Source organism: Lepidochelys kempii, chromosome 7 (genome assembly GCF_965140265.1).
Source record: "Lepidochelys kempii isolate rLepKem1 chromosome 7, rLepKem1.hap2, whole genome shotgun sequence".
NCBI classification, from domain to species: Eukaryota; Metazoa; Chordata; order Testudines; family Cheloniidae; genus Lepidochelys; species Lepidochelys kempii.
Genome location: NC_133262.1, coordinates 5,088,196 through 5,113,252, shown reverse-complemented (window position 1 = coordinate 5,113,252; position 25,057 = coordinate 5,088,196). Strand labels below are relative to the sequence as shown.

Below are 25,057 nucleotides of genomic sequence, written 5' to 3'. Positions count from 1 at the left end.
ATCTCCCTGCAACCCCCCATCTGCCCCTCCAGCCCCCTATCCGCCCCATCTCCCTGCAACCCCCCATCTGCCCCTCCAGCCCCCTATCCGCCCCATCTCCCTGCAATCCCCATCTGCCCCTCCAGCCCCCTATCCGCCCCATCTCCCTGCAACCCCCCATCTGCCCCTCCAGCCCCCTATCCGCCCCATCTCCCTGCAACCCCCCATCTGCCCCTCCAGCCCCCTATCCGCCCCATCTCCCTGCAACCCCCCATCTGCCCCTCCAGCCCCCTATCCGCCCCATCTCCCTGCAATCCCCATCTGCCCCTCCAGCCCCCTATCCGCCCCATCTCCCTGCAACCCCCCATCTGCCCCTCCAGCCCCCTATCCGCCCCATCTCCCTGCAACCCCCCATCTGCCCCTCCAGCCCCCTATCCGCCCCATCTCCCTGCAACCCCCATCTGCCCCTCCCCCCGGGCACCGCCTGCTCCCCCCGATCGGGGCACGCGCAGGGCACGGGGCCGAGGGCGGCCGCTTCCCTTGGCTCACGGGCACGAGCCCCGCCAGGGCGGGCGCGCGGCGGAGGGCCGGGCCGGGCCGGGCCGGGCGGGGGTGGGGGGAGGAGGAGGGAGGGAAGCGGCGCGGGCATGCGCCGCGGGAGGCCGGGGAGGGGCGGGGGGAGCGCGCGGCGGTGGCTGCCCCGCCCCCCCCCCCCCCCCCCCCGCGTCCCGCCGCGCGCCGCTCCAGCACCCTGGTCAGCGCCCGGGCTCGCGCGCGGCGCCGCTGAGCCGCGCCGGGCAGGGCAGGGTTAACGCGGGGCGGGGCCACGTCGCCGCTCGCCCCCCCCCCCCTCCGCCCCCCCACGCCCCGCCCCGCCCCGCCCCGCCGGGGAAGATGCCTCCTTCGCTCCCCGCCGCCGCCGCAGCTGGCCGCCGCCGAGCATCGTCCTTCCGCGGGGCGGCCGCCTGCCGCTGAGCCCGGGCGCTGCGTCGCGAAGCCCCCACCGGGGCTTGGGCGCGGCGAGCCCGGGGCGAGCCGGCCGGCGGCGCCAGCCGGCCAGCGAGCGAGCCAGCCCGGGGGCTTTGGGCGCCCCATGCCCCGGGCCGCCGCCGCCTGACCCGCAGTCGCCTCAGTCGCCTCAGGCGCCCGCCCGCGCCCCGCCGCGCCCCGCCGCCGGCGGCATGCTGGACCCGTCGTCCAGCGAGGAGGAGTCGGAGGAGCTGGTGGAGGAGGAGAGCGGCAAGGAGGTGCTGGCCCCGGCCCCGCCCGGCGCTCGCCTCTCGCCCAGCCGCACCGGCGAGAGCCCCGGGCCGGGGGCCGGGCTGCGGGCCGGCGGCGGCGGCGGGGCCGGCGGCGGCGGCGGCGGGGCCGGCGGCGGCGCCCGGCCCGCCAGCCCCAGCCCGTCGGTGGTGAGCGAGAAGGAGAAGGAAGAGCTCGAGCGGCTGCAGAAGGAGGAGGAGGAGCGGAAGCGGCGGCTGCAGCTCTATGTCTTCGTGATGCGCTGCATCGCCTACCCCTTCAACGCCAAGCAGCCCACCGACATGGCCCGCCGGCAGCAGAAGGTGGGGGCCGGGGGGCCAGGCCCGCAGGAGGGAGGGAGAGGGTGGGTGGGGGGGGGGGAGCAGCCGTGCCGGGGGGGGGGCACTGCCCTTGCCAAGGGGAGGGTCCGGGTGGCACCCCCGGGTGCCTGGCGCAAGGCTGCGGTGGGGCCGGCAGGGCAGGAGGTGGCGAGCAGCGGCTGAGGGTGCCCGGCTGCGCCAGGGCTGGGAGCGTCTTGCGGCAGCCGCCGGGGGCTCAGGAGGGGCCCAGCCGGAGGCCCCCGTTGCCCAGGGTTCGGGGCGTGGGGAGGCGGCTGGGCTCACCCTGCATTGCCCTGCTCAAGAGGCAGCCCCAGCGGGCACCTTGCATGCAGCAGCTGGGCCAAGGCGGAGAGGGAGCGGGGAAAGAGGCAGCGGGGGGAAAACAGGAATGGAAGACGGGGAAAGTAAAGGAGCCCTGGGTATCAAGAGCCCACCTTGGCTCCCTCCTTGCTGCACCCGCTGCCCTGGTGGTGGTGACACTGGAAATGGACCAACCCCGCTTCCCGTCAGATGGCCCATGGCTCTTCTGTCTGCCTCTTCCCTGTGCCATATGTAACCGCAAATATTGCCAGGGTCCCCTTGGCTTTTTAAACAGTCATAACATTGCTGCTAATAATAATGATGAGAGAGAGGGACCCAGGCAATGATCCCATTCCCTTGCACCTCTCTGTCTTTCTCCCTAGCCTTCCTGTTCCAAGTGCGTCAGGTGTGCCAAACTCAGGGAAGCAGCCCAGCCACTGATCTAAGAGATCTAAGCAAAGGTTACTTTGCCCCAGTTGCTTACGGTGCTTGTACTGCTGTGAGCTCCCATTATTGCATCAAAGCTTTTGCATTCCTGCTGGAGGAGTCCCAGCCTTCAGCCATCTCCGTGCCGCTTTGATGTCTAACAATAACAAACCATGCTTCACATCAAATTCAGCTCACTTGTTTTCTTTTGAAACCCGTCATTAAAAACTGCACCACTGATGATTTTTGCATAATTCCTTGACTGATTATCGCAAAGTTGGGTTTTGAAAAACATCACCGGCCATAGCCCTGATGGAAATTCTAAAATGCACAAAAATGCCTGTATTTAAATAACGTTAAGGCCCACAAAAGTTCTGATAAATTCAAGAGCAATTAAAATACATTGGTTGCGTATATACGTATGTTACATTGCAAAGGAAGTATTTACCCTGTGGCCAGTCAAGTTGTTGGGGGAGTATAAACTTAAATGTTTTTTAAACACTGCTTTAATTTACCCACGCATAATAAAGATGTTTTCTTCGGATGCATTGCACTCCAATGTACGTTCAGATACATACGAATCTTTGCAAAGATGCATCTGAAGATTAGATATTCTCTTTATGCGGTGTCCAGATTGTAAAGTTTAGAATCTTGGCCATTTAAAGATTTACACACACACACACACACCCCTAAAAAATTACAGGAGATTTAACTGTACTGTTAAATATTTGCTTGTTAAATTTATATTCTACCTAATTCAAAGTGGTGGTTGAGCTACATGGTACATGTAACTGTGTTCAAAAGAATTAACATAAACGTTTGTGTTTGCACTGTCATTGTATTTTTATATATCCTCTCTCTTTATTTCTCTGTTGTAAAGCACTTCAGAATCAACCTAGAAACTTGTATTCTAAGTTTCAGCCTGTAGTAAATGTTTATGGCCAAGTTACAAATATGTTACTAATTACCAACTGAAGAATATATGAAAATAGAGCTTTAAAATGAAAGTGCTGACACAACATTAACTATACCCTTGTGAATGCGTCACTACAATACAGCAGTATATAGCACTTCCAGACAAAAGAGTAGGAAAGAACACCTCAGAACTGGAGTCTAAATCAGGAGGTACAATGCTGCAGTGAATTAAAAGAAGTGTTATTGACTCTTCCAGTTATGGTGGATTTATCTGCTAGTTCTCCTTCTGCCAGATTACAGACCAATACAGCAGTCTGGGTTTTGGAGGGCAGTTAATTCCCACAGGCACAGAATGCATTTCAGTCAAATGCAGCTGACTTTCTTCTCAAAGCAGTCTGAGTAGAGAGAGAATGGGACATGACTATCTGGAATGTCTGCCTGCTTTTTTCCCCCCTGTTATTTAATTAAGTTTATTGCCACTGTAGTTTTGGACCTGATTCTGTTTTGCGTTGACAAAGCATCTGTATAAACCAGAAAGATTTCAGGAGTAAACACCGTTCATTCAGTCTGGTCGCACCACAAAGCTATTATTAGTCATTGGTGCAAGAGGAGGTAGAAATGAATATCTGGACCACAAATAATCTGTAGGTAATACAGAGCAATCATTGAATGGTCCTGTGCTTTTGTTGGTTGGGTGAAATGTGGTGGTGGTGATACAGCTAGATTTTTATATCATGGGGTTTTTATTACAACTCTTCTAGTAGGCTGTGGACCTATTTTTAGTTTTGCCACCCTGTTTCCTTTAGAATTTCTCCACATTAGAAAAAAAGAGGTGGGGAATGTAAAGTAATCACTAGGTTTTTGTGTAGCTGCAAAAGGAAAAACTGGATTTCAGTTAAAGGTGAATTGCTAATAGAAATTAGCTTTCCACAGGAACCTAAAATATTTTGGTGATCTGAAAATTAACGTAGAGCAGGAATAAATCCTATTACATGAAAAAAATATTGCACCAACAAGAAAAGAAGAAAGGAAGAGAGGGAAAAAAGGCAAAACAGGGAAAAAAGCCTATAGAGGCAGCACAGGTGAAACAAATAAGTGGAAGTAGTAGGGGGGCAATGATAAAGTGGAATACAGAAAAGGGGTATCAGGAAGTTAAAACAGGAGTACAGAAGAAAGTGAATCACTTTCTGTCAAGAAGAAAAATGTGAGAAAACATATTTGGCCTATTTATGCAAGTAGTAAAACAACTGTCAAAATAAATGAGTTGCAGTGCGTTTAAAAATAATCTCCTATCCTATAATAAGAGTTTGGGAAATTGAAGAATCTCTGTTGTTTTCCTTGACTGTATGTAACTGTTTTTGAAAGTAAACTTTCTGTTTTTTTACTGTATATTCCTCAACTGTGTTGTCCCAGAGGTTCCCTGGGATGGAGGCTAGACTCTTGGCTCAGGCAAAAAACTCCCATTGACTTCAATGCAAGGATTGCCTGAGCAAGGAGTTAATGACTGGACCACAGGTGAACATAGATGCTGGATCTTGGGGTGCTACTGCACCCCCTGGCTTGAAAGGATTTCCATCGTAGACTGGGTTTACAGCTCTCGGCCCCCCCACTATAAAAATTGTTTCAGTATCCCTGAATGCGAACTGTCGTTATCCTGACAGATTTTTGTAGAAAAGGGAAGGTACTGTGTTTGGTGTTTTCCTGTCTCATTTGCCTATGGTGTATCATTAGTGAGAGAACAAAATGGGGAGCAAGTTGGACTCATTCCCTGTCTGGCCAGTCGGGGTTGGATGTTTGTCATGATAGTGTTGCTAGATTTAAGTCTTTATGGAAACTTTCTATTCATTCATGTGTTTGTTTAGAAGGACTTTGGAGGTCCTGACTCAAAAACATGTGCTTTGAGACAAATTGGGACATAACAAATACATTTTCGTTCCTAGAAGAAAAATGATTCATTTGTTCAAATTCTTACTGGATCGGTTTCCCTATTTTACAGGAGATTGATCCACCACTTTCTTTTTTACGTGCAGTTTGCATTTTACCCCTTAAAAAGTTTGACGTCTGGAAAGGAGTTGACCAGGTTTTACAAAATGATAGTTTTTAAGCGGCAAGCCTCCTCTCCTCCCGTATTGATCAGAGTTTAGAGTAAACCCTCTTCATCTTTTCTCAGAAGGATGCACCAGGCCAGGCAGGAACTGTGTCACACTAGGACGAGCAGGAGTGTTAGTATAAGGAAGAGGTTTGCTGAAAGGGTAATAAGAGAAGGGTTTGCTTCATTACACGCACAGGGGGCCCTGGTGATTTTATTGGAGTGGATTAGAGAACAAAGGAAATTAAATATTTCATCTTGCAAGAACTTTGTCGGCCCTTAGCTTGATGAATGCAGACAGGAAAGTGCTGTGTTACTAAGGGACTGCCTCCCACTTTAGATACTCTGTGGTAAATTCCGTACATCTTAAAGAACTATATAGAAACCCTAATGAGTCTGATCCTGCAGTCCTCACTCGGGCAAAAATCCACTTGATTTCAATGGCAGTTCCATTGGACTGCGTTCTGCTAGATCAGGCATGATATTTAGGCAGCTGCAGCTGTGATGATTGAACAGTGTTAGGGCAGCAGGGAACCACTAAGTAGGAAATACTTAGGCCGTTAGGCTGCAGTCCTGAAATGGCAGGATTATCGAAGGTGCTGTGTAATCTCCCTGGGTTGGGCCCTTCATTGCCAATGAAAACGGGTTTAGAACATAATTCTGGTGGGCTGGATGGAACCATTAGGCTCAGCCCAGAGTAAGGGGCACTGCACACCGTACGCTGCATGTTCCTCAGGTTAGGCCAGGAGGAACCTTGGGGGCAAGGGAGTACTTTGCCTCAGCCCTTTTCAAGAGACGGCACGCTCCCCTCCTTCCACCCACTCAGCTCTGCGGGGGCCACAACTTGCTTTTGGTGGGTGTGAAAGGCAGAGCCCCTGCTCTCCCCCACTGTTTCCAGAGTACAGCCCATTTAAATGGGAGCAACATAAAACTCAGGATGTGCCATGTTGTATGGGGTCTCTTCAAAGTGCCTGGGCTGCTTGCCACCTCTTTCTGTTGTTTCCTGCAACCTTAGAAATAATTTTTAAAGAAAAAGAGGTAAATTGATTTCAATGACATTCAGACAAGCTGCAAACTCAAGGTCTTGTGTATGCTATTTGGACATTAAAGATCCCAGGTACTTTTCTGAAGAGTTGGGGTTTGCCCCCACCCCATCACTTCTCCCACCACCAATGTGCAGGTATGTGTTATATAATGTCTGGCTGCCATCCTCCACCCCAGAGGTGGCTGCATTACAGTAGTGTGGTATCTGTACACTGTAGTTGCTATTTATATAGCACCATGGATGTGCATAGTGATCTAGGAATAGAAAATGTAAGTTGTGAATTGTTTTGGGGCCCTTCAAGGTGAAAGGAACTATATAAGTATAGGATAGTCATATTGGCAAGATAATTATATGCAGTTGTGATAAATTATAATAGCAAAGCAAAGAATCTCATGGGAATGTATGAATGCACAGCCTTAGATGACTGTGCAATGCAGTCAGTAGAGCAAGTATTCCCTGTTTATGCTACAGTCAAATACGCTCTATTTCAAACTCCAAGAGGAATTCTATCTAATGCTGCCCCCCATAGGATCCTATTTTCAAATCATTGATTCTCGATCAGTTTTAGGGACACAGAAAGGTGTTTATCAATATATTCAGACCTAGATTAACGTCTTTATACTTTCATTTATTTGCTACATATGACCTTCACTTTAGTAGATACGGATATCTGTGGTTTAACTGTAAATCTGATTCACATTATTTTAATGTTCTAGAGGGCATTTATATTTGTTAGAGGCTTACCTCAGACTTTTTTGCCTTTGCTTTAGCTCTTATTTGATTGTTGGGAGAAGAGTTAAACATGGCATTTTCCTGCACCCAGTTGAGCATGAATAATATAAATCCTTTGCCGAGGCCCATGAAGGGTAGAGGAGTCAGATGGCATATATCAATTTAGGAGGGATTTGTTCGCGGCTTCAGTCCAGGCTGTTGCTTTTTTCCTATGAAACCCCTGATCTCTTGCCCCCTTCTTTCAGCCTAGCTGTGTTCCCTGGCACATGTCTGTAGCCAGCTGGGTACACTTTTGATAAGATGCTAGCTAACGCTTCCCTCAGAGCCAGAGAGCACCCCCTCCACGACACCTTGAAACCAAAGCCCCAAATACTTGAGGCTAAACTGGAGACGCGGTATAGCTCAGCTCATTCATTTGAACAAGCATAAGGCGAGTGAAAGATGGATGGATGTTGTCAGGGTTATCAATACCACATGTTCTGTGTCTTATTTAGAAAGCAGCAACGTGAAGGACTCTTTAGTTTGTTCTAAAATGTAATGAATCCATTAGGCGAGACATTAAAATTAATGAATATGTTAACAGTGGTATTAAACAGACGGCTGTGTTTTTATGCAATGTAGGTGAACAGGCAAAAGGGAAATCTAGAGATATTGTCATTTCATAACCGTATAATATTGTAGTGGAAAAAATTGAGGGCTTGATTCAGATTACTGTGAATTACTCATTCAGTAGAGCTACTCTGGGTTGATATCGGTGTATTTGAAATCCTAGCTGGTCCTGTGTGTTATGTGATGATGTAAGGTACTTTATTATTGGTCTGGCCCCCCTTCAACACAGCACCTAAGCATCAGTTTAAGAAGAAGCACTTACCTATTTGTTGAATAAGGATGGGTTTATGCCCATGCTTAAAGTTAAGTATGTGCGTAAGCTGAATCAGGGCCTGTAAGGCCAGCTAAAATACACTTTAAATATCAGCTTCTGTTTTTCATGCATAAATTCAGACTGCTATAATAACTGAGAAAATAGCAAAGCTCGTGCAATGTCTGGCGTAACTAAATATTTCGTGGCTTTCCCAGACAGCATTGTAGATCCTGCAAGAAAACCCTTCCACCATTCGTATGTGAATAGACTTACTGAAGACACCGATATATTGTGCTTCTTGGACTGCACCGCGAGCAAGGGATGCTGTGAAGCTGCCCTGCACCAGCAGCAGCCTTTGGATGGCATTGTGACTTGGTGTCGGATTCCTCCCGTCTCTCCACTCTTGTTCTGGGGACGGAAGTAGTGTACTGCAGCTCTTGAAAGGAGCTGCTTACTTCCCTTCATACCCCAGTCAGCTCCTCTGACCAGCTGCTAGCAGCAATCCCTTGGAGTTTGAGGATGATTGTCTTCCATAGAATGAGAGCCAGTTATTTCTGGTGGATCCAAAGGTGGCAAACGAGACTGATCCAGGATCCACAGATCTTGTCACAGTTGGGGCAGACATTTCCCTGTGGAAGGAGCAGATCTGAATGGTTGAGTTGGACTGCAGCACGTTCTTTCCTCCTTTCCAATTTCTCTGTTTCCTTTTGTCTTTGTTGGATCTTGACATACTGGGATCCCTGCTACAAGGTCCTTTTCCATTTTTGTAGGTTGAGGGCTTAGGTTTCCCATGAGTTAACATCAATATTGCACTTCTTCATGTTGGCTTTGCGGGTGTCTTTGAAGCTGGCCCGCATGTGGGAGGTAAAACCAGTGTTCCATTCACTTCCTGTCTGGTCTTTGACCTCTTTACTCCCTGGGAGGAGCATCTACACTATAGCTCTTGTGTTCTGCAAGGAAATGTGTCCAAGATCCAAGTGACCCTGATACGGCCATGCAGGCAGATGAGAGGGAGCCGTTATGCCTCGGTGCAGCTGTGTTAGAGGTATTCGCAGTCTAGCTCATCATGATTACTCACACAATTAAGGCTGCAGGACTGCTTTAGATTGGTGTCTAGTATTCTGCTGAAGAAACCCTGAGACTAGTCATCCAAGGTTATGTCTGTTGCAAAGTTCACTCAGGTGGTCAGCGCTAGGATCTGAGCAACCGGATTATCCTAGCCTGGTTGTGAGCGTCCACACTGCAAAGCTGCTCTTGAGTTACTGCATCTACCCTTATGCTGCATTCACCTTGTGTGGTGCCAGGACTTCTGGGATCAGAGCCTATGGTTCTTAGCACTGCAGTAAACTGAGATGCTCTCAGTGAAGACAAGTTGTCAGTGTGAAGAAGAATCACTGCTTGGAATGCGTTTACCTGGGAGAGGAAATGCAGTATGTTTGCAATCTGGATCTGTGCAGAGTGAGAGAAAATATGAATACTGAATGCAAAGTAGTTCCTGGAACACACAAAGAATCAATAGTTTCACTTAAAAACGCCTATAATTTATTTTGCTGGCACCTTGTCTTAATTTAATTTGAGGGTATATTAAATATTTGTCATACTTAGGCTTTTTTTTACACTTTGTAGATTATTAAGAAGAGATTAAATATCTTATAAACCTGTTATTCATTTGTCTGTTTGAGATTTGTGGGTTGCAGGTCAGTGGTCCAAGACTATTGCCAGCATCTCTGTGAATTATTAATTGAATACGTGTGGAATCTCTCAGCCCAGAGACCTTACTTAACTAACAGTTGTGGGGACTCTTGGGATGGTTCAGTTTAGTTTGGCGGTTAAGTCTACCTTTATGCATAGCAAGACTATAAATAGTATTTTTAGTCTAGACGCTCTCCCTAAAGCAGTTTGCCTTTTGCATAACTTGTCATTTCTTCTGCTGAACTATGCATGACTATTTCATTCCAGCAGAAAGTGGTCTGCAGTAATTTACCTGTATAGTATTTGTGTTGTATTTGATGCAGTCTTACTCTTTTTTTATAGGTTATGTCAAAGGAAAATATAATTACTGCTTTATTAAAAGCACTTAGTAGCAGAAACATCAGCCAATCAGAATCATGGTATTAGGTTTCAGTGACACATTATCCTTTCATTTGCGAGAGATGCTACAAAATTCATGTTAAAGCAGTCTCCATTTTTCTTGTTCTGAAAGTGCCATTGTGATATTACCCAGGGCATAGGCACCGACTCCATGGGTGCTCCAGCCCTGAAACACCCACAGAAAAAAATAAGTGGGTGCTCAGTGGCCATGGGCAGCCAGCTTCCCCCAGCCCCCAGCATCTGCCGGTGGCCCTGCCAATCACCTCCTCTCCCTCCCTCTCAGCGCCTGCCATGATCAGCTATTTCATGGCATGCAGGAGGCTCTGGGGGTGGGGAGGAGCAGGGCCGGGGTGCCCTCAGAGGAGGAGATGGAGCTAGGTGGGAAGAGGTGGGGCAGAAAGAGGTGGGGTGGAGACTTGGGGGAAGGGGGTAAGTGGGGGTGGGGCCGGAGGCAAAGCAGGGGGTTGAAATCTCTGGGGCCCGGAGGAAGCCGGCGCCTGTGACCCAGGATACAATCTGGACTGTTGAACAGCTTTGTCTCCTCAATTCTCCAACTGGGAGTGTCTTTTACATAGTTTCTATGTGAGAGCGACCACTCCTGGTCTGTTCACACACAGCCTCTAGCATGTAATTCACTCCTAGCTGTACTGTATGAGTGCTGTTGCCAGCCACTCTTGAGTTACACTGCAGAGCAACACCAACAAATTCCCAGTCCCCCCCCCCCCCCCAGAAATAAGAAGGGCCATGCTGGGTCAGACCAAAGGTCCATCTAGCCCAGTATCCTGTCTACCGACAGTGGCCAATGCCAGATGCCCCAGAGGGAATGAACAGAATGGTAATCAAGTGATCCATCCCCTGTCGCCCATTCCCAGCTTCTGGCAAACAGAGGGTAGGGACACTGTTCCTGCCCATCTTGGCTAATAGCCACTGATGGACCTATCCTCCATGAATTTATCTAGTTCTTTTTTTAACCCTGTTATAGTCTTGGCCTTCACAACATCCTCTGGCAAGGAGCTCCACAGGTTGACTGTGCGTTGTGTGAAAAAATACTTCCATTTGTTTGCTTTAAACCTGCTGCCATTAATTTCATTTGATGACCCTAGTTCTTGTGTTATGACAAGGAGTAAATAATATCTCATTTACTTTCTCCACACTAGTCATGATTTTATAGACCTCTATCATATCCCCCCTTAGTCGTCTCTTTTCCAAGCTGAAAAGTCCCAGCCTTATTAATCTCTCCTCATATGGAAGCTGTTCCATACCCCTAATAATTTTTGTTGCCCTTTTTGGTACCGGTACCATTTCCAATTCCAGTATATCTTTGTTGAGATGGGGTGACCACATCTGCACACAGTATTCAAGATGTGGGCGTCCCATGGATTTATATAGAGGCAACATGATATTTTCGGTCCTATTATCTATCCCTCTTGTGCCCCAACCCTCTGCCCCGCACCCCCTCCCGTGATGCAACTCCCAGTCCCGAGCCCCCTCCCACACCCAAACTCCCTCCCTCTTAGTTAACCGGAATTTTTTACCTACTGGTTCCTCCTCCCCCCCCCACCCCCATTACCCCATTATGCAGGATAAAAGAGCTTTTACTGTAATATCTAACTTAATAAGCTAAGTGAATTCAAAGCATAAGTCTCTCTCACCACATGCTTCAGCAGGTTTTTCTGGCTGAATTCCTTTCAGACAGGATTTCTCCCTCCGTCCAAAGCTGTTTTTGTTCCACAGGTGTTGTGGCTACCATGGGTAGAGAGAAAGGGAGGAAAAACTTGGGGCATCTGTTCTTCATTCATATACTTTTTTTTCCTTTTTCTTTGAGAGTCCTCTCTAGCTGGGGTTCAGGAGACAGAAAGCTGTTTCTTTGCCAAGATGTACATTTCTCGCTCACAACCTTTTTCATGCCAAAGAATGACCACTTACCCAGGGGATGGTCCATTTGATGTTGTTTACATCTGGTTGAGGCATCAGTTTGCCTTTTGTCTCTGAGGAACTGGTTTTTTGACTGCTTTTCTAAACTTGGAACATGTCTCAGTATTGTCATACAGTAGAATTTTATAACTTTACATACAGTGTTGCCACATATATTTTACTAGGACAATAATGATCACCAAATTATGAGTTTTCAAATGATTCCTCACTAGGTATACTTTGTACAAAATTTATCATGATCTTGTAAAAGAGATGAACATAGGGATACAGATTGTCACAGCTGGCAATAACTTAGTTCACAGAAGTATGCAGTAAACATCCTATAATTGCTTAATTACATAATCCCAGTCGATATACTAAATCAATAAAGATGAAAGGTGAAATCCTGGACCCACTGATGTCGATGGGAATCTTGCCATTGACTTCATTGGAGCCAGGATTTTGCCCACAAAACACTGTCTAGGAGTGAGGAGATCTTATATTTTTCAAAATTAAGATTGCATAAGATGGATACAATTTACTTACAAATTGCTGGAGAAAGGACATTCCATGGTGTGGGTACCACCAGTTTGGACCAGTGGGTAAATCCTCTGTAACCCTCCATCAGATGGGTGGTAGCCAATCCAGATGCAGGGTTGCTGCCCCACTTCTTCTCCTACGTCACCGGGAGCTTTCTGCTAAGATACCATCTGTCTTCCCAGGTCTTTGCAGAACCTAGACCAACATGGAAGGAGTGAGGACAAAAGACCTTTTTCCAGAAAAAGGCAGGGGAAAAGGGCAGAAAATGCTCTTGAGTCTCTCTGCTGCATCCCTCATCAGTGAGTCTGTTCTGCCCATTGTGCACCCCCTTCCTCTGGAGCCTCATACAAGAATGCCAGGTCTGAGCAGAGCCTTGGGTGGCTCTGAACTGGGTGACTGATCTCTGCTTTGGCAGCTCCCTGCAGATAGTGGAGGCCAGCCGAACAGCTCCCAAGTCCTCCTGGATACTCAAGAACTTCAAGAGGACAATGGGAGCTCATACAGTGACAAGCTGGAGGTGTCACCTTAACTACATCCCCATACCCTCAAGTCTTTTCTCATCTGTGGTACTCAGGCATCCCTAGTACATCCATTGGACTGCAGCCCTGAGAGTGGCTCATATAAGACTGAGTTCCTGCTTCAACTGTCCTGTGAGTCCTAAAGAGTATTTGCAAAAAGAAAAGGAGTACTTGTGGCACCTTAGAGACTAACCAATTTATTTGAGCATGAGCTTTCGTGAGCTACAGCTCACTTCATCGGATGCATACCGTGGAAACTGCAGCAGACTTTATATACGCACAGAGAATATGAAACAATACCTCCTCCCACCCCACTGTCCTGCTGGTAATAGCTTATCTAAAGTGATCATCAAGTTGGGCCATTTCCAGCACAAATCCAGGTTTTCTCACCCTCCACCCCCCCACACAAATTCACTCTCCTGCTGGTGATAGCCCATCCAAAGTGACAACTCTCTACACAATGTGCATGATAATCAAGTTGGGCCATTTCCTGCACAAATCCAGGTTCTCACCCCCTCACCCCCCTCCCAAAAACCACACGCACAAACTCACTATCCTGCTGGTAATAGCTCATCCAAAGTGACCACTCTCCCTACAATGTGCATGATAATCAAGGTGGGCCATGTCCAGCACAAATCCAGGCTTTCTTACCCCCCCACCCCCATACACACACAAACTCACTCTCCTGCTGGTAATAGCTCATCCAAAGTGACCACTCTCCCTACAATGTGCATGGTAATCAAGGTGGGCCATGTCCAGCACAAATCCAGGCTCTCTCACCCCCCCCCTTTTTTTTTCCCCAGGGACACACACACACACACACACACACACACACACACAAACTCACTCTCCTGCTGGCAATAGCTCATCCAAACTGACCACTCTCCAAGTTTAAATCCAAGTTAAACCAGAACGTCTGGGGCGGGGTAGGAAAAAACAAGGGGAAATAGGCAAGGTAGCCTATTTCCCCTTGTTTTTTCCTACCCCCCCCCCCCAGACGTTCTGGTTTAACTTGGATTTAAACTTGGAGAGTGGTCAGTTTGGATGAGCTATTACCAGCAGGAGAGTGAGTTTGTGTGTGTATGGGGGTGGGGGGGTGAGAGAGCCTGGATTTGTGCTGGACATGGCCCACCTTGATGATCACTTTAGATAAGCTATTACCAGCAGGACAGTGGGGTGGGAGGAGGTATTGTTTCATATTCTCTGTGTGTATATAAAGTCTGCTGCAGTTTCCACAGCATCCGATGAAGTGAGCTGTAGCTCACGAAAGCTCATGCTCAAATAAATTGATTCGTCTCTAAGGTGCCACAAGTACTCCTTTTCTTTTTGCGAATACAGACTAACACGGCTGTTACTCTGAAACCTAAAGAGTTTTGTTATTAAGTGCTGTCAGCGTATTTGACGCTTTCCAAGAGACACAAGGAAACGATGCCTGCCATGCCCTGAGGACCTTACGGTCTAAACAGATGTTCCGCTCAGAGAAGTTCTGTAATGTCTTAGCCCATTTAGCGAACAGGAATGTGAAAAATGACTTTGTTTTACTCAGCGAGGCTTATAAGATGGCCTCTAATCACAGGCTTTGCTGCATCCTACCGCACTTCCCTCCTCTCTATTAATGATTTCAGAGTCATTCTTTTTCTCCTTATCTTCTGGTCAATCTCACCTGGTCTCTTGCTAGCAGCGATAACTGTAATGAAACCTGCCTTTCAGTTCAGGGTTACATTCTTCTCCACCTCGGAATGAATCTGAAGAAAGTAAAGCCAGACAAATCAACCGAGCTATGACAATTTGCAGATGGAGTTATGATGCTGAGGATCTGCCCATACACTGTCCGCTGACCAACGATGGCTCCAATGAACTGCAGTTTCCTCAAAGCTGAGCAACCTATTCTCCTAAAAATGTAGGTCCTGATCTTGCAGAGAGCCGGCTGTGGGCATGCAGACCCCTGCCCCAGTGCAGAGCATCCTCCAGTGAGGGTTTGCACTCAGAGTCCCATTAGGGGCCTTACCTAGCCCATTTTGGAGACTGGCTTAGTTGGTCAGAGAGCAGACTGAAAACAGCCTGCTCGGGAAGTGCTATGTGATAAGGTTGGACTTGGGCGAGTAGGCTTGTCATTCTGTCTTCATTTTTAAACATTTGTTCTAAATGGTATTTTGAAAAATGTGCATATAAGAGGGGGTCATAGTAATTGTGCCAAGGCTTTTGCTGAGGACCCACACGCCATAACTCTGACAGGAGTCAGTGGAAGATGAGAATGCTCGGTGCCTCTGAAAATCAGGTCCTGCTGGTAATTCATGGGACAGCTGCAGCCAGGGCAACCACATTCTTCTTCACCCAGCCCCACTCACGTGTCCCAGCCCTGTGGTGGAGGGACACCCCTGTAGGAGGAAGGTTGTTTTTGTTGTCCAGTCCTTGTCCTCTCTGCTAATACTGCCGGCCAGGCTGCTAACTGCAATAGTGGACTCCTGTCTTATTTGTTTCATATCTTTTGAGGATCTAGGCCTATGTCCTTCGCATTTGCCCATCATCTATTACATGGTGGGTGCCACTGGAAACAGATGATGATCCTCGTCTTCCAATGACCCGTTCATTTCACACAGGGTACTGGGCAACAGCCAGATGGTGATTTTCAGCTTTATCAACATAGGCCAGATTGGAACTGGTGAATTAGAGGCCGAAAGCTTTTGTATACCTTTTTAACAACATCTGTCCTTGTCCACCTGTTTTGCCAGCTTCTTGCACAACCCCCTTTCTACCTACTTCCGTGCAGCACCCTCTACATAGTGGGTCATCCTTGAGGTCCCTACCACTTTACCTTTAAGTTGCACTTATAGACCCACTTCTGCCATGCTGTCTGTCGTGAATGCTGCATATAACTGGCCTTTTGTTTCTCTTCCCCTAATCTCTGTGTATTTGTCCAGCCATTATTCAGGCGTGAGCTTCTCGGAGCAGGACTTTGTCAGGTGTTTGAAAAGCCCCTGCTATGAAGTGGGCACTATAACAAATAAAGAATATTCTCTGCATTGCTCAGTCCCACTAAACATGGTACTTGTGAAGCACATGTTGGTATGTTGGCTGGTGAAAAATGTGATTCCCTTGAAGAAATGATTTTACGCCTCTACTGCCAGACCTTCGTTTTTAAGCTGCTTAAGCGCAGGTCTACAATGCTGAGGCTTCGGTTATTGTATTTTTCACATGCAAAGGTATGTGTGTTTGTGTGTGACAAATAGACAATGAAGATTCTGGCTGTCTGATGGAAATATTTCCATGTTTTGGCAGAAGTACCCCAAAGTGAATCAAATTGTTATGTTCAGTGAGACAATTTTCACGCTGCTCTATTTATAGCACATGCAATTATTGTGAACACATCCCAGACCTCTAATTGCCTTTTTATTACTGTTTAGCACTGTGTCAAAGTTATCTGAACACTCTTGCCTTGCTTTCTCATTAACTCTTGTGGGTTTTTTGTGTTTCGACTTTCCTCCTCGACTGCATCAAATTCAAGCTTTTCGTCCTTGCCTTCAAGGCCCTGCCGAACTCTGCCAGTCACTGCTTGTTCACCCTTGTCCCTTTCACATCACTGGCCTGGGTGCCCTGTGCTCTACCAATGATGCCATCTTGATGTGCCATTTGTACCTTCCTCCTGCACACGTTTGCACTTCCTTCCATGCTCAGCCCTTATGAGGGAGGCACCCTTCCTGTAACTGCTCTGCAAAACCACTAACCTCTTCACCGTCAAGTTCCTCCTGAAGGCCTGCTCACGATGGGTACAAGCACCTAACTAGCTGATGGTAAAGCTATAGGTTATTTGAGAGTGGCCTGAATATCTTTACAGGTACATCCTGTGGATGCCACTCAGTAGCTATCCTGATATTAACAACTTCTAGTTAATTGCAGCAATTTACTGGGAATCCAACCTATCCCATCCCGTTGACTTTAAAGTTAATAGGTTTTGGACATTGGCCACAGCATGCCACTTGTTGAACACTTGTTTTGGACACAGGCTTGCGAGGCTGCAGCCAGGGAAGGAAGCAGTGGGACATGCCTGCCCTGACTGCAGCTCCATAAACTCCCTGTGCTCTGGAGACTGCACAGGTAATAAGGGGCTAGGGTGTCTGAATCCCTGCCCAACAGGGAAGCCTCTGCCAGCATCCTGGTGCTGTGGGGAGGGCAGGAGCAAGGAGCGGGGCTGGAACCCGGGTGCCAGGGCTTTTGTGGGGATGCAGAGGGGTCTGCATAGTTGCACAGTACTTCTTGCTGCCGCCCTGCCCTGCCCACAGCCTCCCCACTGGGCATGCTACCATGCAGTGCCATGGGCCCCCAGTTCCCCCACTCCACTGCCCGCTTCCTCTCCATGTGGAAAGCCCCGGGATCTATAGCCCCCCACTCCACTGCTCTGCCCACAGGCAGGTTTGAGGGGCTGCAGCCATGGAGGGCATGGCCCAGGCTGCAGCCCCACAAACCTGCCTTCCCCTTATTAGCAACTGCAGGATAATGGCACCTTGTTGCTGGCAACTGAAGGGTTGCTAATAAGCGGAATCCACTGCATATAAACAGGACAAGACCAATTGTCCCCAGACCACTTGATTTGTGTGGTGTGCTGTGCTCCTTTCCCCTGCCTTCCATCTGGCTGTCAGTTTGTTTTGTCATTTAAAAGCGTAAGCCCTCTTTGGAGCAGGAAATAGAGCCCACATCCTCAGTGGGATTTCGGTGCCTACCTCTCATCTCGGCTTTGTGTTTGTACATCCGCTAGCACATTGTGGGTGCTATTGGAAGCAAATAATAATCCACTCTTGGGTTTGGACGCCTACGGCTTTTGAGAGTTTATAGTCTCTTTTTTTAATGGTTTTCTTTAAAATTTAGCCTTGTTGTTCAGCAGTTGTTTATCATGAATTGTTTAAGTTAATTATCTCCCCAGGTTCTTGCTCTTTCAGTGTCATTCGGAATTTTACTGCCCTCCTCTTTTGCAGTGAATAACCCATGTAGCTCTGAATCATCGGCAAATGTAATCATGTGGTTTTAAGTTTGTTCTTCCAGGTCAGCAATACATAAAATAAAATCAAACCAGTCTTAATACTAGTCCATGTGGCTCCCTCTTAGGCACCTGGCTGTGTTTTGAAGTGCTTCCTAGCCTTAGGTATCCAAGGCACTCAGCCTTAATAGCTTACCTATTGACTATATAGATAAATTACCCACAGTTTGAGAGTTTCTGATACAGTGTCACATAAAACTTTAATGTCCAAAACGTGGCCCTGTCAGCCTGATCACATTAAGCATGATCTCACTTCTATGAATCCATGATGACCGTTCTTAGTTAAATTCAAGCCTTCAGCTTTCTCAAGGTCACCAGTTCAGAGGCAAATGGAGTGTACAGTGAATTCAACATTCCCATCCTCATCCAGACCTGGCTCAGCTGAAAGTTATCTAACAGTAAACTCTGACCCTGTTTCTGTAGTGTCGCCCGAACAGTTACCAATGAGCAGACTCAAGCCAAGGGCTGAATTAATTAGCTAGATAGCAAATTGCTAAATCAGAACAGTCATCACGTAGGCTTCTTGTGATGTTTGCTAATACCAATGGTTTCTTTTCCGTAAGTGTGTGGGGCACATTTCACTGCTGCACTGTATTACTCTAGCACAAAGTGAATGCAAAGACCAACACGGAATGGATAGCATTTTGCATATGCTTTTTAGTGTAAATGACTACACAAAGCCTAGGGTGGGGCAGGATCAGACCCTTAAAGTTAATGCTTTAAATAAAGAGTAACTTTTTGTGGCACTCAGTGAATTACAGTAATGTGAGAGCAGTGGGTTCAGCAGTTGGGATGCTGGTGTGGGTTTCAGTTAACTTCGGTTCAGTTTCCTGATTTTCCTGGGTGACTAGGGCAATTCACTGAGCTTCTGTGCCTCTGTTTCCCCTCTGTGAAATGGGATAAGATTCTTCTACCTCACGGGAGGGGTGTGAGGCTAAATCAAGTAAGGATTGTGAGGGGCTCAGGTATAACAGCAATGGGGCTGCGTAGGTACCCAGGAATGATAGAATCAGACCCAGTAAATAGGAATATGTTCCAGAGTCTGTTATCTGAACTAAACATCCCTGCATTGCCCCTTCGGTGACTTACTGTGTCCTCTGAGCAATGTCTGCAGCTGCTGCCTCTTATTATAAGACAGCTAATACAGCCATGCATAATTCATGATTACAAGTTGTACACGCTTGATGATAAAGAGAGCTGATGTTTAATTTACACACAACCTCATGGTGCCTTATGTAGGTCTTCAAATGTATGCAAACAATAGCCATGGTAAAAGGAGGTGAAAGGAAAAGTGTATTCAAAGTGGCACTGTGCTGGAGAATTGCAGTGAAAGATTTGGGGCCTAGTCCTCAAGTTTCCATTTACATACAGTTCTTATCAAGTTCAGATAGCAGGATCATCTGGATGAAAGCTAATTTTAGCAGCTCAGATAAAATGCCATTATCCTGATGCATTAAGAATTTTTTATTTAAACACATGCTTTAAACTTAAACAATCCCCCTCCTTCAGTTTCTCCCCCAAAGTCACATTTTTGACTTGGTTCTCAACAGTAACTCTGCCGCTGGCAACCTATGTTGATGCCACTAAAAATCCCCAGATTCCCTTCCAGAATGGCTGAATATTGAGGGGTACATATGGTACTGGTCATACTGTAGGGTTATGTGCTTGCCTGGTGGGGAATGGCTGTGGGGGCAGTGGTCTCAAGATAGTCTCCCACACTTTCTTCTCATTAAAAGCCACTCTGTCCCTCCTATTCCATGAGGTCAAACCTCTGTATTTGTGGAGGGGCCATGCCAGAAAACCATCTGCTCTCTATGGTGGTATGAACCAGCAGTGATTTCCTGGTGGGGAACAGTGCTAAGCCAGTCAGCCTTATCTCACACAGGGTCACCTTCCATGTTTTGAGGCCTTCCCTCCCCCTACCATGGGAAGTGGGCTGGAGGCCATGCCAACACGGTTCTTGTGGGAGCCGTATTTCCTGGGTGAGATTGGATTCCAGAGAGGAACTGTACTTTTTAGCCTTTGGTGGGGGGACACAGAAAAAGAAGGAAAATCAGGTTAAAGCATTTGAAATGTCAGGTATTAAGCAAGGCTTTCATTTTAACATCATCCCTCATTCCCTATCTCCAGATGGAGAGAGTCTTTAGTAGGACAGTCTTTTAGATGGTATTAAAGATGGGAAAAGAGAGGAAGTTAGTTGAAGTGGGCTGGAGCTGTTATTGGTGTGGAGTTGGCTCCCATTTCCTAGAAGACAAAACGAGACAAACTCTCAAAAGAACAGCAAAGATAAAGAATGCAGCTTCTATCTCTGGTGCTGACTCCCACTTGAAGCCTAGCTGCTGGAAAAACACAGGCCTACCTAGTAACCGCTCTGAGACCTGGCAAACTTGTACTAGCATCGGGCAGTTTAGGGCACTGTTTTTAGCTGCCTTTTTGGTTACAGGCTCACAGTAGTGTTGGGGGGGAAAAGAAGTCTTGGCCGGCTAAAGCCAGACTCTTATTAGACACAGAGCAAAAAGAGGGGGGAGGGAGCGGGGGGAGAAGAAATAAGGTGGGGAAGGAAAAGAACACATGGGTGTGGGGAGACAGACTATCATCCCAGGTGGTGATTGCCACCTCCTCCAGCTGAACCCCAATGTCATTTGGCTTCCTCTGTCTGACCTGGTCTGATCCAGTCAGGGACATCTCTCAGGATTGGGATGGAGGTCTGGGGTCCCAGAAGACGGTGGGGGTGACCACCATGATGGTAAAGCTCACTCCTTCCTTTATTTCAGATAGACCGCTTTTCCCCCAAAGTCTCTTTTTGAGCACCCCAAGAGAGTGATGGGTGGAATAGCCCATCCCCTCGTTATTTTGTCAACCAGTGAGGCCTAATTTCTGACACACCAAGTTTGGTTTATTAGTTTTGGGTTCCACACTTTTCTTGATTACCAGGTATGGTCTAAAAATATTCTTAAGTTATATTAGTAAAGCTTTTGTGTTTAGACTAACTTAGTTGTTTTGTTTTTCACTTCTACTAAGCTTTACAAGCAATTTAATGTAACAGTCTAAGTTCGACTTTTGTTACCTTTTCCTGTTAACATTTATTGTTGGGGTTATTGTGGTGCTTCATGAACTTTCATTTACTTTTTACAGCTGAGCTTACAATTACAGTTTGTAGGCCCAACTGTTACAACGGGTAGCAAGTCGAGCCTGAAATAGTGAGTCCCATACAGTTCTCTTGTTTCACGGTGGTGTAGGGAGGAGCAAGAGAGACAATCAAATATCCTTTACATCTCTTCCAACTATCCTGGAGTGGGACCTGGCCGAACATTGTCTCTGGTATGATGCTAAATAAGAAGCACAAGCTTGCTTGAAGATTCGTCCACGGCCCTTCTGTCGTCTTCCATCATCCACATCCTTTTGCTCCATATCTCCAGCTGCTGTATAGTGGTGTGCATGTGTTCTTGGCTTTTGCATGATCAAGACCCAGTGCCTTGTCATCCTGTAGGTCGCACTGAATTAACATCTGCAGTGATCACTGTTCGCTATTGAAAGCGTTGCTTCCAGTTATTGCTGCCTGACATGAGATGGTATGCCCAATTGCATGACAGCTTTGAAGATAATGTGTCGCCACTGTCTGAGGAGGAAGCAGCTCCTGGATATCCAACTCCATTTCATTTTGGGGCTAAAGCCTGGGAGTTGTAAATACATCCAAGGGGAGAGTTTGTCACTAGCAATTCAACACTCGGCAGGTTTTCTTCCAGAGAGTAGCATAGAGAATGACCTCTTTGTTTGGTTTTTAGTGTAGTGTAATACCAAGAAGGTAAAATACTGATTTTATTGCTGTTCCTTTCTATTTACTTAAATACTACAGAACAATTTATTTACTCACGAAAGGAAGCTCCAAAAACCAACCAACTACGAACCGTTGGGCCTAATTCTCTGCTGCCTGGCACCTTGTGCTGTCATTCACATGTCCATGCCAAATGAGTGTGACTCAGGAAAGCACATAAACAGGTGCTTAAGTCCATCCTTCCTCTGGACAGCACTTGCTGTTCTGAATGAGGCTGCTTTCCTGAATTGGGGCCTGAGTGCTGAATGGGTGTGAAGTGCTGCCAAATCTGAATTTGTAGCATTTTTCACTCCCCTTGTACGTGGCTAGATGAGGTGCAGGGCCACAGGGAATTGAGCCTGCTGATATTAGAAGTGCAGAAAGTGCAGTATTAAGTGGACAGACAGACTCCTCTCTCACATCCACTTTAAACCAGTGTAACTCCATTGCCTTCAGTGTAATTGAGAGGCGAATCAGTCTCCGTTCTTCTTATCAGCCAGATTTATATGATTCAGTGGCCAGCAAGAAGCAGATGGCTCACTAGTTCTATGCCCTTTAGTTTTATTACTGCAGGTCTGGGAGATAGTTTAAAGCTGCTCCAGTAGTTAGGCATATCAGCTTAGTCTGTCTCGTGTTGTGATGTCAGGTGGTGGTTTTATATTTCATATATGTTCAGACTAAGCAAATCTTGATTTTTTTTTTCATCAAAAGCTAATGCTGAAAGATGACACTGATCTTTTTTGTTTTTTCTTAAACTTAATGCAAGGAGAGAGAGTGAAACAATAACTGTAGTACGATTTTTCTACCTGTGACTTGGAAGAACAGATAGATTACTCCTTTAAAAAAAAAAAATCTGATTACTTGTAGTACAAAGCTTTGACCTGTAGCCAAGGTGAAATTTCTTATACATATTTGTTTTGAGGGGGAAAGGGGAAGACGCTTTTGGAAAAAGATTAAGGCATGTCAGACTGCAGCTGTCATTTCAAATAGACACCAGAACACACATCATTCAGACTTCAGTTTATTTCAAGGTGAGAGTAAAAAGGATTTAATCCACTTTGAGATTGTTGAAATCCTTATGTGCATTATTTATGTTTAGTCCGTTATGCTTGCTAAGTACTGTTTGGTGTAAAGTTGAAATTGTATGGGAATATCTTCCAGGGATATTTTTGTCATGCATTAAAAGCTTTGCAGTCTACAGTTATTTGAGTGAACAAATATTCTATGTAATGGAAATAATCAGTAGATGATGAAATAATGACTTTTAAAGCTGCAGATGTGATGGCAATTCTCCAACTTCTTATGTCCTTGATTGAGTTATTTATTTTATTTTTGGATGGGATATTAATAGGTAAATAGTGCATGAGCCTCAAAAATGCAATTAACAGTGTTGGGGGACCATTCAAAATATCTTAGATGCAATCATCTAAACATATCTTCCAAGGTTTAAATCCACGGTCTTCAGATTACAGTACACATATATATCCATTACAGAGGCCTAAATGGACGTATAGAGCAAAACTCCCACCCTTACTAATACCCTGTATTCAGTGATGAGCTGCCAGAAGCTGAAGAACCGGTTCCTTCAGTTGCTCCAGGTCTTCGGCGGCACGTCCTTCAGTCGCTCCGGGACATGCCGCCGAAGGCTCTGAGCGAGTGAAGGACCCACCGCCGAAGTGCCACCGAATGCTCGGAGTACTGCCGGGTGAGTAAAAATTCACAGGGGAGCCTCCCCAGGCGGGATGGATAGGACGGTCCCCGGGGCAGCATGTGGCCTGTGAGCCGGAGTTTGCCCAACCATTTAACAACTGGTTCTAAACCGGCTTCAAAATGTAACAACCGGTTTGCGTGAACCGGCTCCAGCTCACCACTGCCTGTATTAGCCCACTGAAGTTAATTGGGTTGGATGGGAACAGAATATACCCACAGTATATGTTTGTGTGGGGGGGGTTCCCTTTGTTCACACTTAAAGTGTTTCTGCCAGTGTTAAAGCTTTCACTAGTTTAAAATACCTCTAATGGGGAATACCAGTAAAAATTTCAGACTGCTAGAAACTTTTAACCCCCAGTCCTGCAGTTGAATCCAAGCATATGTGATCTTGCCTGTGAGTACAAGGATCTCTCCACATGGATCAAATTGCAGGATAAGATCTTGTGTGCCAGTTATATGCGTACTTACAAACTATGGTGTTCCCACGTACAAAAATATACAATGCACACCTATCAAATGCATTGACATCAATGGGACATAAGCATATTCATAAGCATAATCATGGAGCAGGTCCTCAAAGAATCAATCCTGAAGCACTTGCATGAGAGGACAGTGATCAGGAACAGCCAGCATGGATTCACCAAGGGAAGGTCATGCCTGACTAATCTAATCGCCTTTTATGATGAGATTACTGGTTCTGTGGATGAAGGGAAAGCAGTGGATGTATTGTTTCTTGACTTTAGCAAGGCTTTTGACACGGTCTCCCACAGTATTATTGTCAGCAAGTTAAGGAAGTATGGGCTGGATGAATGCACTATAAGGTGGGTAGAAAGCTGGCTAGATCGTCGGGCTCAACGGGTAGTGATCAATGGCTCCATGTCTAGTTGGCAGCCGGTATCAAGTGGAGTACCCCAAGGGTCGGTCCTGGGGCTGGTTTTGTTCAATATCTTCATAAATGATCTGGAGGATGGTGTGGATTGCACTCTCAGCAAATTTGCGGATGATACTAAACTGGGAGGAGTGGTAGATAGGATACAGAAGGACCTAGACAAATTGGAGGATTGGGCCAAAAGAAATCTGATGAGGTTCAATAAAGATAAGTGCAGGGTCCTGCACTTAGGACGGAAGAACCCAATGCACAGCTACAGACTAGGGACCGAATGGCTAGGCAGCAGTTCTGCGGAAAAGGACCTAAGGGTGACAGTGGACGAGAAGCTGGATATGAGTCAGCAATGTGCCCTTGTTGCCAAGAAGGCCAATGGGATTTTGGGATGTATAAGTAGGGGAATAGCGAGCAGATCGAGGGACGTGATCGTTCCCCTCTATTCGACATTGGTGAGGCCTCATCTGGAGTACTGTGTCCAGTTTTGGGCCCCACACTTCAAGAAGGATGTGGATAAATTGGAGAGAGTCCAGCGAAGGGCAACAAAAATGATTAGGGGACTGGAACACATGAGTTATGAGGAGAGGCTGAGGGAGCTGGGATTGTTTAGCCTGCAGAAGAGAAGAA

General features: G+C 46.8%; 1 protein-coding gene across 6 annotated transcripts in view; it reads left to right on the top strand.

Moving 5' to 3' along the window:
• The first annotated feature begins 916 nt into the window (after positions 1–916).
• CADPS (calcium dependent secretion activator) overlaps positions 917–25,057 on the top strand; it is a 389,515-nt gene continuing 365,374 nt past the window's right edge. For 2 of the 6 annotated variants that reach the window (XM_073350982.1, XM_073350978.1), the window contains exon 1: positions 922–1,541. In XM_073350982.1, coding sequence (XP_073207083.1) covers positions 1,161–1,541 — 381 coding nt within the window. In that variant the 5' untranslated portion in view covers positions 922–1,160. Of the gene's footprint in view, positions 1,542–25,057 lie in introns of all 6 variants that reach the window. The other 4 variants (XM_073350983.1, XM_073350980.1, XM_073350977.1 and 1 more) reach the window with 4 other exon arrangements.